We start from the raw sequence: 14,416 nt of genomic DNA, 5'->3' as shown, positions 1-14,416 counted from the left end.
ACCGTGATTACATTTCTGTTTATACAGACGGATCATGGGATGGGAATGTTGTGCATGTTTATCCTTCAGACACAATCATTTCCATGAGATTGCCTAACTGGGCATCAATCTTTAGTGCCGAAGTTTGGGCAGTCATTAAAGCCTTGGAAGAAATAAAGGATTCGATTGCATCCACATTTATCATCACTATAGATTCACTTTCGTGTCTACAAGCTTTACGCAATATGAAGCTGGAACATCCCTTAGTTGGAATGGTGATACGGGAGTGCGTCATTTTATCCATTGCCAATAAAGACATTGCATTTTGTTGGGTGCCTAGTCAGGTTGGCATTAGGGGTAATTAAAAGGCAGATTCAGCTGCCAAGTCTGCTTTGGATTTGTCTCATGACAGGGTTGGTGTGCCGTATACTGATTTTAAACATTTTATCTGTTCGACTTAGCAAAATGATTGGAACGGGGGGGGGGGGGGGGGGGGGGGGGGGGGTGGTGAGGGCTTAAGGTTAAATAATTATATTGATTCTATTTAGACAGCCCAATTAAAAAAGCGCCTAAATTTATAAATTTATTAATAAAAGTAGGCAGAGTTCTAAATATTAGGATTGCGCAAACAAATTATTAATGTCCCTTGTTTTATTTTTGGCATTGTAAGTTCAAAATTGTCCTATATTTCTGTCCCGGACCAGATCACTGGATATCCAGAGATCGGGCCCGGGACAGACATGCTCGAAACTCTAGTGGTATATGATCATGTAAATAAATATTGGTAATGGTAATGGAACGGTTGGGAGAGGGCAAGTCTTCCTATAGGCAGTGCAGGGAGGATGAAATAGTATTGTGTTGTACTCGCATCGGCCATACATACTTTACCCATTCATTTATCTTGCAGAAGGATTCTCCACCTCAGTGTGAGCACTGTCAGTGTACTCTGACGGTACACACATTTTGATGGAGTGTAAGCATCTGAAACAATCTAGAAAAGATATATTTGGTCAAAGAAATGTGATGGATCCTTTCGATTCCGTCCAGAACTTGTATTACAATTTCTACGTGATACTGACTTTAATTCTAAATTTTAATATTACCTATGTGTGATATTTGTATTTTTCGCACAGTTCTTTACACTGTGTTCTTATTTAACTTTTGAATTTTTATATGATGTTTATCATCACATTGTTTTTGTATTTACCACAGTTTGACACCCAACAGCAGATGTATTTTTCATGGTGGGGTTTCGTTAAACATCTATTCTATTTTATGATACAAACACACCAAATATTATAGCATTAAGAAGCTGCCTGTCCACCATCTATTGTCCGTTCTTAATGGTGGTTGATTGACCAACTCCCTTCTTTTACCACAGCCCACAGGATTTTCTGTACACGACGAAATGCACCTCTTTACTCCATCGAGTTTTACAGGCCAACATTTCAATATTTCCTTTTTAATTTATCTCCAGTGAACTTGTCCGCACAGCTCTGCCAACTTTCTTAGAGAACAACGGAGAGAGAGAGAGAGAGAGAGAGAGAGAGAGAGAGAGAGAGAGAGAGAGAGAGAGAGAGAGAGAGAGAGAGAGAGAGAGAGAGAGAGAGAGAGAGAGAGAGAGAGAGAGAGAGAGAGACCCATATTGAATAATGTATGGTTAAATAAGGATGTGTGTTTTATACATTTCACAGCAGACAAAAAGATTCGCATTGGTGTAAAATCAGTTTTAAAAGTAAGCAATATATCAAAGTGATGATATAATAAACTGGTTTTGTGAAAAATGTCACTATTCTGTGTTATATATTTATACGTTATTCAACTTCATTTGTTTATTGTTCACTCAGAATATTATGTAATATTGATTGCTTCATCAATCCATAGCTGCGGTAATTTTGATGCCACAATTTGCTATATAACTTCAAAACAAAAATATATTAGTATTAATTTTATTCAGTATATTCGGTATACAAGGACACAACGGTGTCAGTTTGTTTATTTATTTATTTTTTATTTAAAATCAAGAATAAACATTAATATGAAAACATTGCTTGCAATTTAGATTTCGAGTAAGACTAGTTGGCATTGCCATGGCCATGGATGTCTCCTGGACATATCCAACTGCTTACATAAAAGCTTAGATCGTGGGACAAAACACATGTTCAGAATTCTGCTATTGAAAGGATTAGTCCATTCGCTCACGAAGACACACACGGAAGGTAAACTTAGAAAATTAAAACAAAATACGTCCAGCATTATAGTTAATTTCTATTCTGTCTTAGTTTCCACAAATCGGATTATAATATTTACCACGATTACGCGGTTTCTTTAATTTAGATTCGTTTTTCAAAACGTACTTGACCGTGGACTTTTATAAAATAAATGCTAATCAGTATTAGTCTCTATTATGTAGTATATAGCTATAAAATATATCGATCTACAGACACCATAAAACAGATATTCAGTGAAAAGTCTTATTTTCACTGTAGTTTAGTTACAGTGAAATCATGGACATATTTATATTTTTGCGAACAACTTCATGATTCAGTTATCTCCACTGTAAATTATTACGTTTTGATTATTGAGGCCAGTGTTGCTTCTTCGCGTTTACGTTTAATGATTACCAGTGTATCTGATCGTATTTGAAAACAAAGAGAGTAATTTAAACAATTATATCATAAAAGGCACGATAAAATATCTAAAACTGATTAAATACGAAACCTAATAATGATGACACAATGTCCTGTTGTTGAGTTAAGTTAAAGTTTAACTTGGCATAGGCGTCGGAAGATGGCAGCAACTGAGGGGTGTGTGTGTGTGTGGGGGGGGGGGGGGGGGGGGTCACTTATTAAATGCGAGTTGAAATTAAAAGAAAATCCAATAACATGTTATAAGGCAATTTAGAGTGTGCTCAGGAGTGTATATGTGTGCGTGTTGTTGTTTTGGGAGTAGAGTGGTGGTGTTGTGTTTGCTACTCTTCTGTTTGGGATATTTGTAGGGATAACACTAATTACGGGTAAAGTTAGTTGTGGGTTAATATGCACAAGACAAACACCAAGTCACCGACATACTTTAAAATTACTTAACATTTATTAGGCCAAGCCTCAAAGTGAAGTAATTCAAGTTCATATTGTGCAATTTAAAGCAACAGTATCCAAAATATTGTCTCAAGCACGATGTCTGCATGCCAAAAGCAGTAGTATATTCAGTATCGTACCTGTGCACAAGGAGAGTCCAAAGGATGTTTTGACAATGCCATGACTGTTCTAAAGAATCACTCAGCTTATACTGCCCAGTACTTATCCCTGTGGGATGTTAGAAGTCGTACAAGATTAGGTCTCGCTACACAAATACCATCTGTCACTGCCTTTCCACGTTAAATTACTCAGCTTCAGGTCAAGATTGCTAATAGAACGCGTTCTCGTTGGGAAGATTTCCATCTAGATGTCCACATCTGGCTATCCATGCCATTGGTGCAAGAACCTGGTCCGCTGTACACCAAAATTTAAATTCACAGTGTTACAAAATACCATGACCAAAATCCGGCTAATAGACCTTACATTTAAAAATACAAATTATTTAAATTCAATTACTAGAAGTGAATATGTGAACGACAAAACCTATCACAGTTAAGAAATGTTGTGGACCATGATTAATGAACTCTCACCTGAAAGTAAATTCGGTTGTGAGACTTTAGATTGTTTTGTCTATTTATCAAATGATGGTTTACTTTAAAATTGTCCAAAGTAATTGATGCGACGTTCATTTCCACCAATGAATGATTTCGCAATCTCTCGCAAGTCGAGGTCATCTGCAAGATCGTGATGAACATTCATTATAACAACGTCGTTCAAGCGTTGTCTGTCATTGAGTTCCTCAGGTATGTTTTAAGACGCCTGAAAGCAGAAAATTATCGCTCTGCTGTGGCACTGGTGACTGGGATGTTACGGTAAATTGAAGTAGTTTTTTCAGCTCCCTGAACATAACAAGTCCAGTCTTGATGTCTCGTAGCATGGAGACCAGCGTCCACACAGATGTCACCTTCTTCACAGCTCCATAAAGGTCAGGTCGAGTTTCTCGTTCTGTGTTGATGAAGCCAGGGAGGCATTTCAGTTCAAATGCAAGCTTTTTCAAGTCGATACAATTTTTGTACATTTCGAGAATCGTTGGGATTTCAGTATCGACTGTGTGATCACGTTGGTTTGCAGCAGACACCAACAACTGCTCCATTGCTACAGGGACATCAATGGAATTTTGGCTGAATCTCTGATTAATTTTCTCGATTATGAGATCAAATACTTCAAAGTATACTGATCGGTAATACACCTTGGCATCAGTAAATCTATCACGCGATTAAGTCAGTTACTGTTTAGAAGTAGTCGAGTGTGGGGGGGGGGGGGGGGGGGGGTCCTATTATAATCAAGTCCCGTCGTACTAAAACAATGTCCTAATAATATGATGAATTATAAGCTACATTCTTCTGAACTTTCCAGAAAATTGGTCAGTGTAGAAATATAAATATTCATTCAAATGCTTACTGAGGGTGTGTGTGTGTGTGTGTGTGTGTGTGTGTGTGTGTGTGTGTGTGTGTGCGTGTGTGTGTGTGTGTGTGTGTGTGTGTGTGTGTGTGTTATGCTTGGCTTTTACTTCATGTTTTGTTTTTGTGCGGTGTTTCTCGAAGATCACTCTGTCAGGTATGTTTGCAGAGCGATATTATTAAATAATTATTAATTTAATAATTAAATGAAGATAATTTTTATTCATATTTCTTCTTAAAAGTCCATGGTCAAATTAATTTTCTGGAAACATTTCCAACGAAACAAGTATATCATGGCGTTACAATTTTTCGATAAGATAAGCGAAACATATTAACAATAAACGAAAGATATTTTCAGAAATTAGGAAAGATGCACATAATAAATAGACCATTCCATGGTGTGTTTTTTTTGTGTTTTTTTTTTTAAAATTATAATTATGATTGTTATGTCTACTCATTATGTGTAAAAAAAAACCCAAAAAACATATTGTATCACCATTATTACATAATGAAAATATATCTGTATACTTATTGGTAAAAAACCAGTCACATGACCATCCGTAAATAGTGATATTGCCCTGAGACGGTCTCACAGGTGTATCAAAAGTGATATTGCCCTGACCAATGAAAATGAAGATGAGACAAAATTCTATCCAATAGACCTCTTTCATATTCCACTGCGCATGTGCCCTTTGCGGGGTAACTCGATGACGCAAACCGTGAACCAACGCGAGATCTCGCAAAAATAGACCTGTGGACAAGTTGGGGGTGGGGGAGGGGGTATAGATAATGGGAGGCCACGCAATAGGAATGTGAATATCTCCATGATTAATTATTTTATCAGAAGGGAACCCGAAAATTTTGTCGACATCCAACAAGACTTATTGGAGACATTTGTGAATTATTGGTTATCACGAAATAAGAAATATTTTATTGTTAACGCCCGACAAACCATAGGTACGGATTCGTACGCAATAAATATCGGATATGGGCTGAAATAATATTAATGTGTGCGCGCGTGTATGTATGGAGATATTTATTGTATTTAACATGATTTAAATATTTATAAAGCATTATACAGATACATACATTCAGGATTCTTGTCGGGATTTACTTTCACCAAGTTATTTAAAATTGTGTTTGGTATTTGGAATAAAATGAAATGATACACATGAAATTTGAGCTATTGTACAATAAAACATTAGAATCAGGCCCGTAGGAACGATATCTGGAGTTGGGGGAGGGGAGGGGGTACAATTTGTAGTGTAGGGACACAGTGTTGTTGGTGTGGGGGAAAGCCATATGTTAAACCGGGTTTATAAAAGTGGGGCTACAGTACACACACACCCCCACACCCCCCCCCCCTCCGACTTCTCGGTTGCTACCGACCTAAGAATGGTCAGAAATGTAACTGTATTGCATATACAGCTATTTAAATTCGAAGCAAGATTATTTAAACTCAGAAACATGTAAGTTTTATTTATAACATATTAGACTAGCCGACAGCTTGATAATATGGCTACAAACTCAGGATGGTTTCTTTATTATAAACTCTGACCGGCCTCGGTGGCGTCGTGGTTAGGCCATCGGTCTACAGACTGGTAGGTACTGGGTTCGGATCCCAGTCGAGGCATGGGATTTTTAATCCAGATACCCCTGCGCGTGCTGTAACCTCACCGTGGTGCAGGGGTGTAACATTCTCTTTGAGAATGGCCAATACAGCACAAATTGAAGTTTAGAGTAAAATTCGGTGTCCGTAAAATTCTGTGATATTTGTATTTGTATTTTTGCACAGTTCTTTACACTGTTTTTGTTTAAACCTTGAATTTTTATATTGATGTTGATCATCACTTTATTTATTTGCATTACCATAGTTTGACACCCAATAGCCGATGTATTTTTCGTGCTGGGGTGTCGTTAAACATTCATTCATTCATTCATTCATTTAATCCAGATACCGACTCCAAACCCTGAGTGAGTGCTCCGCAAGGCTCAATGGGTAGGTGTAAACCACTTGCACGGACCAGTGATCCATAACTGGTTCAACAAAGGCCATGGTTTGTGCTATCCTGCCTGTGGGAAGCGCAAATAAAAGATCCCTTGCTGCCTGTCGTAAAAAAGAGTAGCCTATGTGGCGACAGCGGGTTTCGTCTAAAAAAAACAGTGTCAGAATGACCATATGTTTGACGTCCAATAGCCGATGATAAGATAAAAAATCAATGTGCTCTAGTGGCGTCGTTAAATAACACAAACATTACTTTTATTATAAACTCAAGAGGGTTTATTATGCGCAGTCATAATGTACTTCGTTAGTATATTTGAAGCAAACATATTAAGTACCATGTCTCGGACGACGGACAATGAACAAGTAAACAGACCAAGTCTGAATTTAAGCCGAAATAATTAAAACGGTGAATGAAAAACAAGAAATAGGGCCTAATAAATATATAAATAGTTTTAAAACTTCATAAATGCCAAATATTTCATATGAAGTTTTTGTATATTACTAATATACATGATGGTAAAGTGAAAATAAAGAAAGAAAAAAAAAAAAAAAAAAAAAATTGAATAATAAATAAATACATGTAAATAATAATTTTAAAAAGTTTAACCTTCGCAAATACCAGATATTTCAAATGAAGTTGTATGTGACTGAAAGAAAGAAAGAAAAACAATATAATGAAATAAATAAGTAAATAAAATAAAATAAATAAATAAGGTCACAACGCTACACACACACACACGCGCGCGCGCGCACGCACGCACGCACGCACGCACACACATATGTTTTAAAACTTCCTAAATATCAGGTATTATTTCAAATGAAGTTGTATGTATCTGATATAAATGATAGTGAAAATAAAATAAAATAAAATAATAAATTAAATAAAATAAGATAAATAAATAAGTAAATAAGTAAATACATAAATAAATAAATAATTTGTGGATAGACATGTAACATTGATTAGCAGTTGTACGACTGTCTTTTTTTAATGAAACGATAAGGGGTAAATAGAGCTGTGATAAAGGTCTATGTGAGTTAGGGGTTTTGTTGTTTTTTTAGGGGGAAGAAGAGGCATATTTGATTAAATTTTAAATACTGATACATGTGGAGAATTAAACATCACTGGAAATCCGCGTGAATATTTAACTATAATTCTAATTATTAAAAGTAGCAAACACATTCCACTAAAGTTAATTTTATTCTATGAATCTTTTAATTTTGCGTTGTTAAAAAACTCTTGACAGACGGCTCCAGAGACTTCGTCTAAGTTAATCTAACACTGCTTTTGGTCTTAAACCATTCCGATGTAAACTTTAGTAGACTCTTTTTAGCAGCCATTTTAACATCTTATACGAAATATGTACGTTAGTTGCTAGAGATTCACAGCTCCTACGAAGCTACTCACGACGCTCAAGACAACTGTCGATCATGTCCCCCAATTTGTATATAGCCTCGATACCGTCTAATTCGGCAAGGGACGATACTCTTCGCGCACATGCACAATGGGAATGTGAAAGAGGTCTATTAATGAGGAGGCAACGTAATGCAACGTCAACTGCTAATTCTAATGTAAACAAGCACAAACTTGTGACAAAATGCTTTGCTGTCCTTCAGCAAAAAAGATAACATCTTTAGTCATACCGAGTTTAATTCAGCAAATAGAACAAAAACAAGGTCAATAATCGTCAAATTGTGTATGGAATGTATCGCAAATTTAGAAACGTACATGATACATCAAAATGCAGTTGGAATCGGCACTCTCGGGATTTTTTGTTACAAATAAAAAATGCATTTGAAGGTAATCGGTAACTGTTCAGTATAAATGTATGTTCAGATTTATCACATTTTGTTTTTTATTTTGCTATTAATATGATTTTGGCACTCTTGCTGGTTATAATGTCTCGAGTTTGATTTTTTTGTCTTGGTAATGTTTCAACTTTTTATTTCCGCATTCCTCTGCGTGTCATACAAAGTCATAGGATTTCGTGACGTCACTAAATCCCATCAGTTTTAACGCATTGCGGGAAATTATAAGCGTTGGCGTATTTCGATTCTGATAAACAAAGCAGGAATGTACGAGTCTTATGGATGACATTATGCAATAAAACAATTATTGACCACATTTCGGGTAATATCATGTTTTATTGACCGAAGAAATTGATATTGACCGAGGTCATTAATTGATAACTATTTGGGATCGCACACAATCAGTTTTAAATGTTTCACCATCACTGCACTTTATATCCGTTCGTGATAGGTGCAATTGTTTTAATTACATTTTTTTTCAAATACGATCTTATGCATTGCTAATTATCAATGTGAAAAGCAATAATGCCACATTGACCACAATAATTATATCTAAATTATTTACAATTATTTACGTATCTATATTTTCACTCTAGTTTAAATTCAGTGAAAATATGACTTTTATGGTGAAAATATAATTTCACCGAATGTCACTGTTATTGTTTATATAGATCTATTCTATATATACTACTCAAAAGAATTTAAGGGTCAGACGATATTTTCGACATTATTTTCTGAATGTCAATTATATTAGCTAGACCATAATGTCACGCATGGTATTGTTCCATTTTGACGAAAGTGGGTCTAAGCAACCCATAAATGAATTAAAATCCACTGTCATTGACACTGTCGACTAGTTCTAATGGCGAAAACATGCTTACATTTGCACGTAAATTAGGGCGAAAGCGAAAGGTCTGCTAAGTGCCCATAACTTGCTTTTTCACAAAGCGCTTCATTTGCACGCTTTGCACGTGTATTCCATGTTCCCAATGCTGAATTTCCGTATAATTGGAGCTTACGTTCGTGTACGGTGCACACTCCAAATTCGACAATGGTACGACTTCAACTGACTATCGAAGATCGAGGAAGGGCTATTGCTTGGCTTCAGGATGGCAATACGCAAAGAAATGTTGCTCTGAGACTTGGTGTCAGTCAGAGTGTCGTTGGCCGACTGGCAACGGTACCAAGCAACGAATTCTGTTCGAAATCGTCCACGTTCGGGAAGACCCCGAAGCACTACAATTAGAGATGACCGCTACATCACCAATATGGCTCTACGTCAACGAACAACCACTGCACGCCGATTACGTGACAATCTGCGGACTGCGACTGGAACTCGAGTGTCTGATCAAACCATACGCAATCGTCTGAGAGCCAATAATCTACGCTGCCGTCGCCAGGCTGTTCGACCACCACTCCTACCACGTCACAGAACGGCCAGACGTCACTGGTGCACGCTTCATCTGCGGTGGCAACGTGTTCAATGGGGTCGAGTGATGTTCACTGATGAGTCCAGGTTTAGTCTCCAGTTCAACGAAGGTCGGGTTCGTGTCTACAGACGTCCTGGGGAGCGCTTCGCTGACGTTAACGTTAGACAACGTCACCGGTTCGGTGGTGGCAGCGTCATGGTGTGGGGCGGCATCTCTATCCACCACAGGACCCCCCTCTATGTGGTGGATGGCAATCTGAATGGAATCCGCTATCTGAATGAGATTATCCGGCCGTTGGTTCTCCCAGGCCTTCAGCAGATTGGCGGCGGGGCAGTTCTGCAGGATGACAATGCCAGACCCCACCGCGCCAGGGTGGTAACGGACTTTCTCAGACAACAAGGTATCGCCAGGATGGATTGGCCAGCATATTCGCCTGACTTGGCCCCAATAGAGAACGCCTGGGACGAATTAGGCATGAGAGTTCGGGATAACCATGCCCTTCCGGCCAACCTTCATGATCTGGGTCAACTTCTTATGGCAGAGTGGCAGGCCATTCCCCAATAGTTCTTCAGACGTCTGATCAACAGCATGAGGCAACGATGTGTCGAGTGTATTCGCGCCAGGGGTGGATTCACACACTATTAAACGAATGTTCTAATGTGTAAAATCCATGTTTGACAACCTTCAACTTTGACAGCATGTCATGTGACTTTCTTGTATACAGTGACGTTTATTTGTGGTTTTTTGTAAATATGGAACAATAAATAAAAAATTTGGTGTAGTTTACATCACTAATCTAATACACTCTGAAACTTATTTGGTTATACATTTTTGACCCTTAAATTCTTTTGAGTAGTATATATTTCGTGGATATGTATATAAGACATATATGTATCATCTGTGTAAAAACAGTTTAGCTGGTCTAATATAAAAATAACGTGTGTACACACACACACACACACACACACACACACACACACACACACACACACATATATATATATATATATATATATATATATATATATATATATATATATATATATATATATATATTCTTCACAAAAAGTAGGGGAAACTGAAATATTAATGCTAATATCAACTATTGGACCGAACATACGTTTTGACCACAGACATCCTAATAAAGAACGTTCGGGTCTGTTTATCAACACACCGAAACACATTCAATAGTTTGCACGTGCATCACGCAGTTGCCCGGTGCATGTGCGTGGGGTGTCATTCTCGATTTTGACCATTTTCATTCTGTTGGTCATACAGTTGTTATTGTTTTGTTTTTAGTCATTTGTATTGTTTGAATTTGTCATTTACTGATGAAAAACGTCAACTTTCAAATTTCACTTCTGACCCCAATCGTCCATCAAGATATTTGGTGGTCATAAAACATACTGTAATACTGAACTACTGGTTGTAATGTTTGTCCAATTAATTCACTATTATCATATAACCATTCCCCACAGCTAATATACCTTACAAGTTTGGCAGTTGTAAATTCTTATTAGAGTTCCCCCACTTTTTTGGAAGAGCATATAGCAGGGCTTACGTGCAAGAGTTATAAACACCTTTAAAGAAACAACTCATTTGACACTAACATGAACAAGCCAATATTTACATCATTGCATGCAAAACATTATTTCACTGCAATGTACTAGTTGTATCTATTGTTTCATTTATCTTTCAGAGGTGACAGAATATGACCATAGAACCTGGGATCCAGTTCACAAAATGTGTTCTATTATACAAAGGGTATTTGAGGACAACTATTTTAACTCAAAATCTGTTAATAATCATATTATTGAAATTTCTTTGAATATTATTCTCCCTATGGTGAATCACAATTCAAAGACCGTTCGCGATATATATATTAAAATTGTGAGTAACTTTGAAAACATCTTCAGCTTCCATGATGCATTCAGGAGAATAGTGGAATGTAAGATGTCGAACTGTTCCTTGGAGATATTTCCAGACAGCACCTACAAAGAGGATGGCGGGTGTCCCATGTATCAGTTTGCAGGAATGCTCGGTTCCATGCCTGTCACTGCGAACATTTTGATTTCAAACCCTCAGTGTATTTCCAAAGGTCATATTGGCAGATGTAACGAGAAGAAAAAGCAGGAAACTTTCCAGTTGCATAAAAACAACATTGATGTACTGCAATCGTTAAACAGTCATTCAAACATTGTGCAACTTGTCGCTTTCCAGATAAAGCCGTTTCCGTATTTTGCAATTCAAGAGGATCTTAGAGGTCGCTGCCTGAACACCCGTTTACTAGAAACACGAGCAAGTAGAAGTTGGTTTTCCGAACGAGACAAACTTTTATATCTTTTAGACATCATTAGCGGATTGCAGTACATTCATTCTAGAGATATTATTGTTAGAAACATTACACCAATCAGCCTCATTCTAACTGAAGAGAAAATCAAACTGGCAGATATGAGCTATGCATGTACACCAAAGGAAGGTATGAAATTGATGTTTTTCTTGTTTTGTTTTTTCGGTTTTTGTTTGTTTTTTTATCTTTGTATTCTTATTTGTTTTAACGACTTTTTGTGATGGTTCCCATGACATTTTTGCACTAAACGTTAAACCAAATTTACACTTCGTCGAGTAACAGGCCATTTACATTATGTGTGTGATTCATGAGTGCATGTCTTCACAGCTATATTTAGTCCAGTGAGCTCTGTCCTGTGCTAGTTTTGATTTTGTAAATTAGTCTTTTTGTCCAGTGGCTGTCCTCCTGTAGACGAGAATCAACCACTATTTGGCCAAATGTCCATTCATCTCCTAATTCTCCTGATGGTCTTGATTGTAGGCGAGCAAAATAGTGTGATATACGTTTGCAAAATAATTATATTTCTTATCATGCCCCGTACGATTTCGATCTCCTTTTTTTCATATTCAGATATGTCACCAGGAAATTTACCAACGCTATGGCTACCATGGGAAGCTATTTGGAAAGGTCAGTTCACAAAAATGTCTGACGTCTACGCTCTTGGTCTTACTGCTTACGGAATATGGACACATGGGTGTGAACCATATACAGAACTATATGGAAAGAAAAGAGAAGACATACTGAAACTTGTAAGTTTTCATGACACTAATTTCTCAGATTAGTTTAGGAATTAGATTTTTTTAAATCTCAAAGCTAAATGACAGGTGAATAAAGAGTATGGGAAAGCAAATTGTTTGTACATTTAACTGAGCCATGTGAGCTGCCGCATTGTCATGCACGACAATGGCGTATTTCTGCCAGGATGTCGCAACATTTTAAAGCCATCAGCTTAGAAATGTTTTATCAAAGAAATCGACTATCAAAATGAATTCAGAATCCCCAAACCCACCAAGAAAACCACAAACAAAACCAAAAAACAAACAAACAAACAAATAAACGAACATACATAAAAACACAAACAAACAAACGAAAAAACAAACAAACAAACAAACCACTACATAAAGTAAGTTTGAAGATTTTGTTATTTAAAAATGTTTATGATTTACTGAAACCATTTAGTAGAAATGAAACTAATGTACTTGCATTATTTCAGTCTGAAATAATAGAAACAAATATGTGTTACTGGGTACCAGATCCTTTCGAAAAATGCGGCCGAACGTAATTTGTTGTTTTGTTTGTGGTTTTGTTATGTACAATGTAGTTTTTCGATTATTTTCTATTATAATGTACATACAAAACATTTTTTGGGAAAGAATCACGACTTTGACTGACGTCCTTTCGACTGCCTTATGCAGAGATACAGAGATTTTGTCGTTGATATTAAATAGTAAATACGTGATGTTCCAAGTAGTACCTTAAATGTCTTATTCAAAGTAGAGAGAAATAAATAATACATTTACACTCACTGTCCTTCAGAACAATTTCTGTCAATATGTCATTTTCATACTTTGAAATCCAGTATTATGTATAATACCTAAATATATCAGTAATCATGTATATGTATATTTCATATGTGATTAAGATATTACAAATAATTCTTCATATTTCACACTTATTCACACACAAACACAAATATGCGCGCACGCGCGCGCGCGCAAACGGAAACGCACGCACGCACGGATGCGCGCGCGCGCACACACACACACACATAAAAAAAACATAAAAATGGAGAGACAGACAGAAATACACAGATATACACACATACCCACATATGTTTGTTTGTATGGATGGATGGATGGAAGCATGCATTGATGTATGTATGTAATTATATATATTCAGGTGATGTTTCACAAGATACAGCCGTTTCAGTGGGCGTGTATTCCTGACCGTGTTCATAGTCTGATTCTGCGTTGCACGAAACACGAAGCAAAAGAACGAGTAGAACTGAGAGTTCTAAAACAGGAAGTTCAGGAGATACTGAAATCTACTACAACAACGGGTAGGCATTGTGTGGTTTACCACTTTTGATCATGGCGTTGTTGTGACTTGTCGCTGTTTTATCCACTTTGATCATCCCACTCTCTGTTAAAGATAACATATGGGATCATGGATAGCGTGTATTGGGTGTTTAAAAACTCAATGGCACTATATAGACTTGTTCTTCAAACTAGGTCAGTCCAGAGTGTTTAACGTGCACATTCAGAGCAAGCAGTTATAGCGCATGCCTGTCATGGGCGCAGGTTTTACTA

General features: G+C 37.0%; 1 protein-coding gene across 2 annotated transcripts in view; it reads left to right on the top strand.

Moving 5' to 3' along the window:
• Positions 1-14,416, top strand: part of LOC121376508 — a 49,177-nt gene that overhangs the window by 7,229 nt on the left and 27,532 nt on the right. The window contains exons 1-4 of one of the 2 annotated variants that reach the window (XM_041504395.1): positions 2,070-2,198; positions 11,457-12,236; positions 12,678-12,856; positions 14,007-14,166. In XM_041504395.1, coding sequence (XP_041360329.1) covers positions 2,138-2,198; positions 11,457-12,236; positions 12,678-12,856; positions 14,007-14,166 — 1,180 coding nt within the window. In that variant the 5' untranslated portion in view covers positions 2,070-2,137. Of the gene's footprint in view, positions 1-2,069; positions 2,199-11,456; positions 12,237-12,677; positions 12,857-14,006; positions 14,167-14,416 lie in introns of those variants that run through there. The other variant, XM_041504396.1, reaches the window with a different exon arrangement.

Source organism: Gigantopelta aegis, chromosome 6 (genome assembly GCF_016097555.1).
Source record: "Gigantopelta aegis isolate Gae_Host chromosome 6, Gae_host_genome, whole genome shotgun sequence".
In the NCBI taxonomy this organism is placed as follows: domain Eukaryota; kingdom Metazoa; phylum Mollusca; class Gastropoda; order Neomphalida; family Peltospiridae; genus Gigantopelta; species Gigantopelta aegis.
Note: the sequence above shows the minus strand (reverse complement) of the source record. Positions and strands in the feature narration are given on the sequence as shown.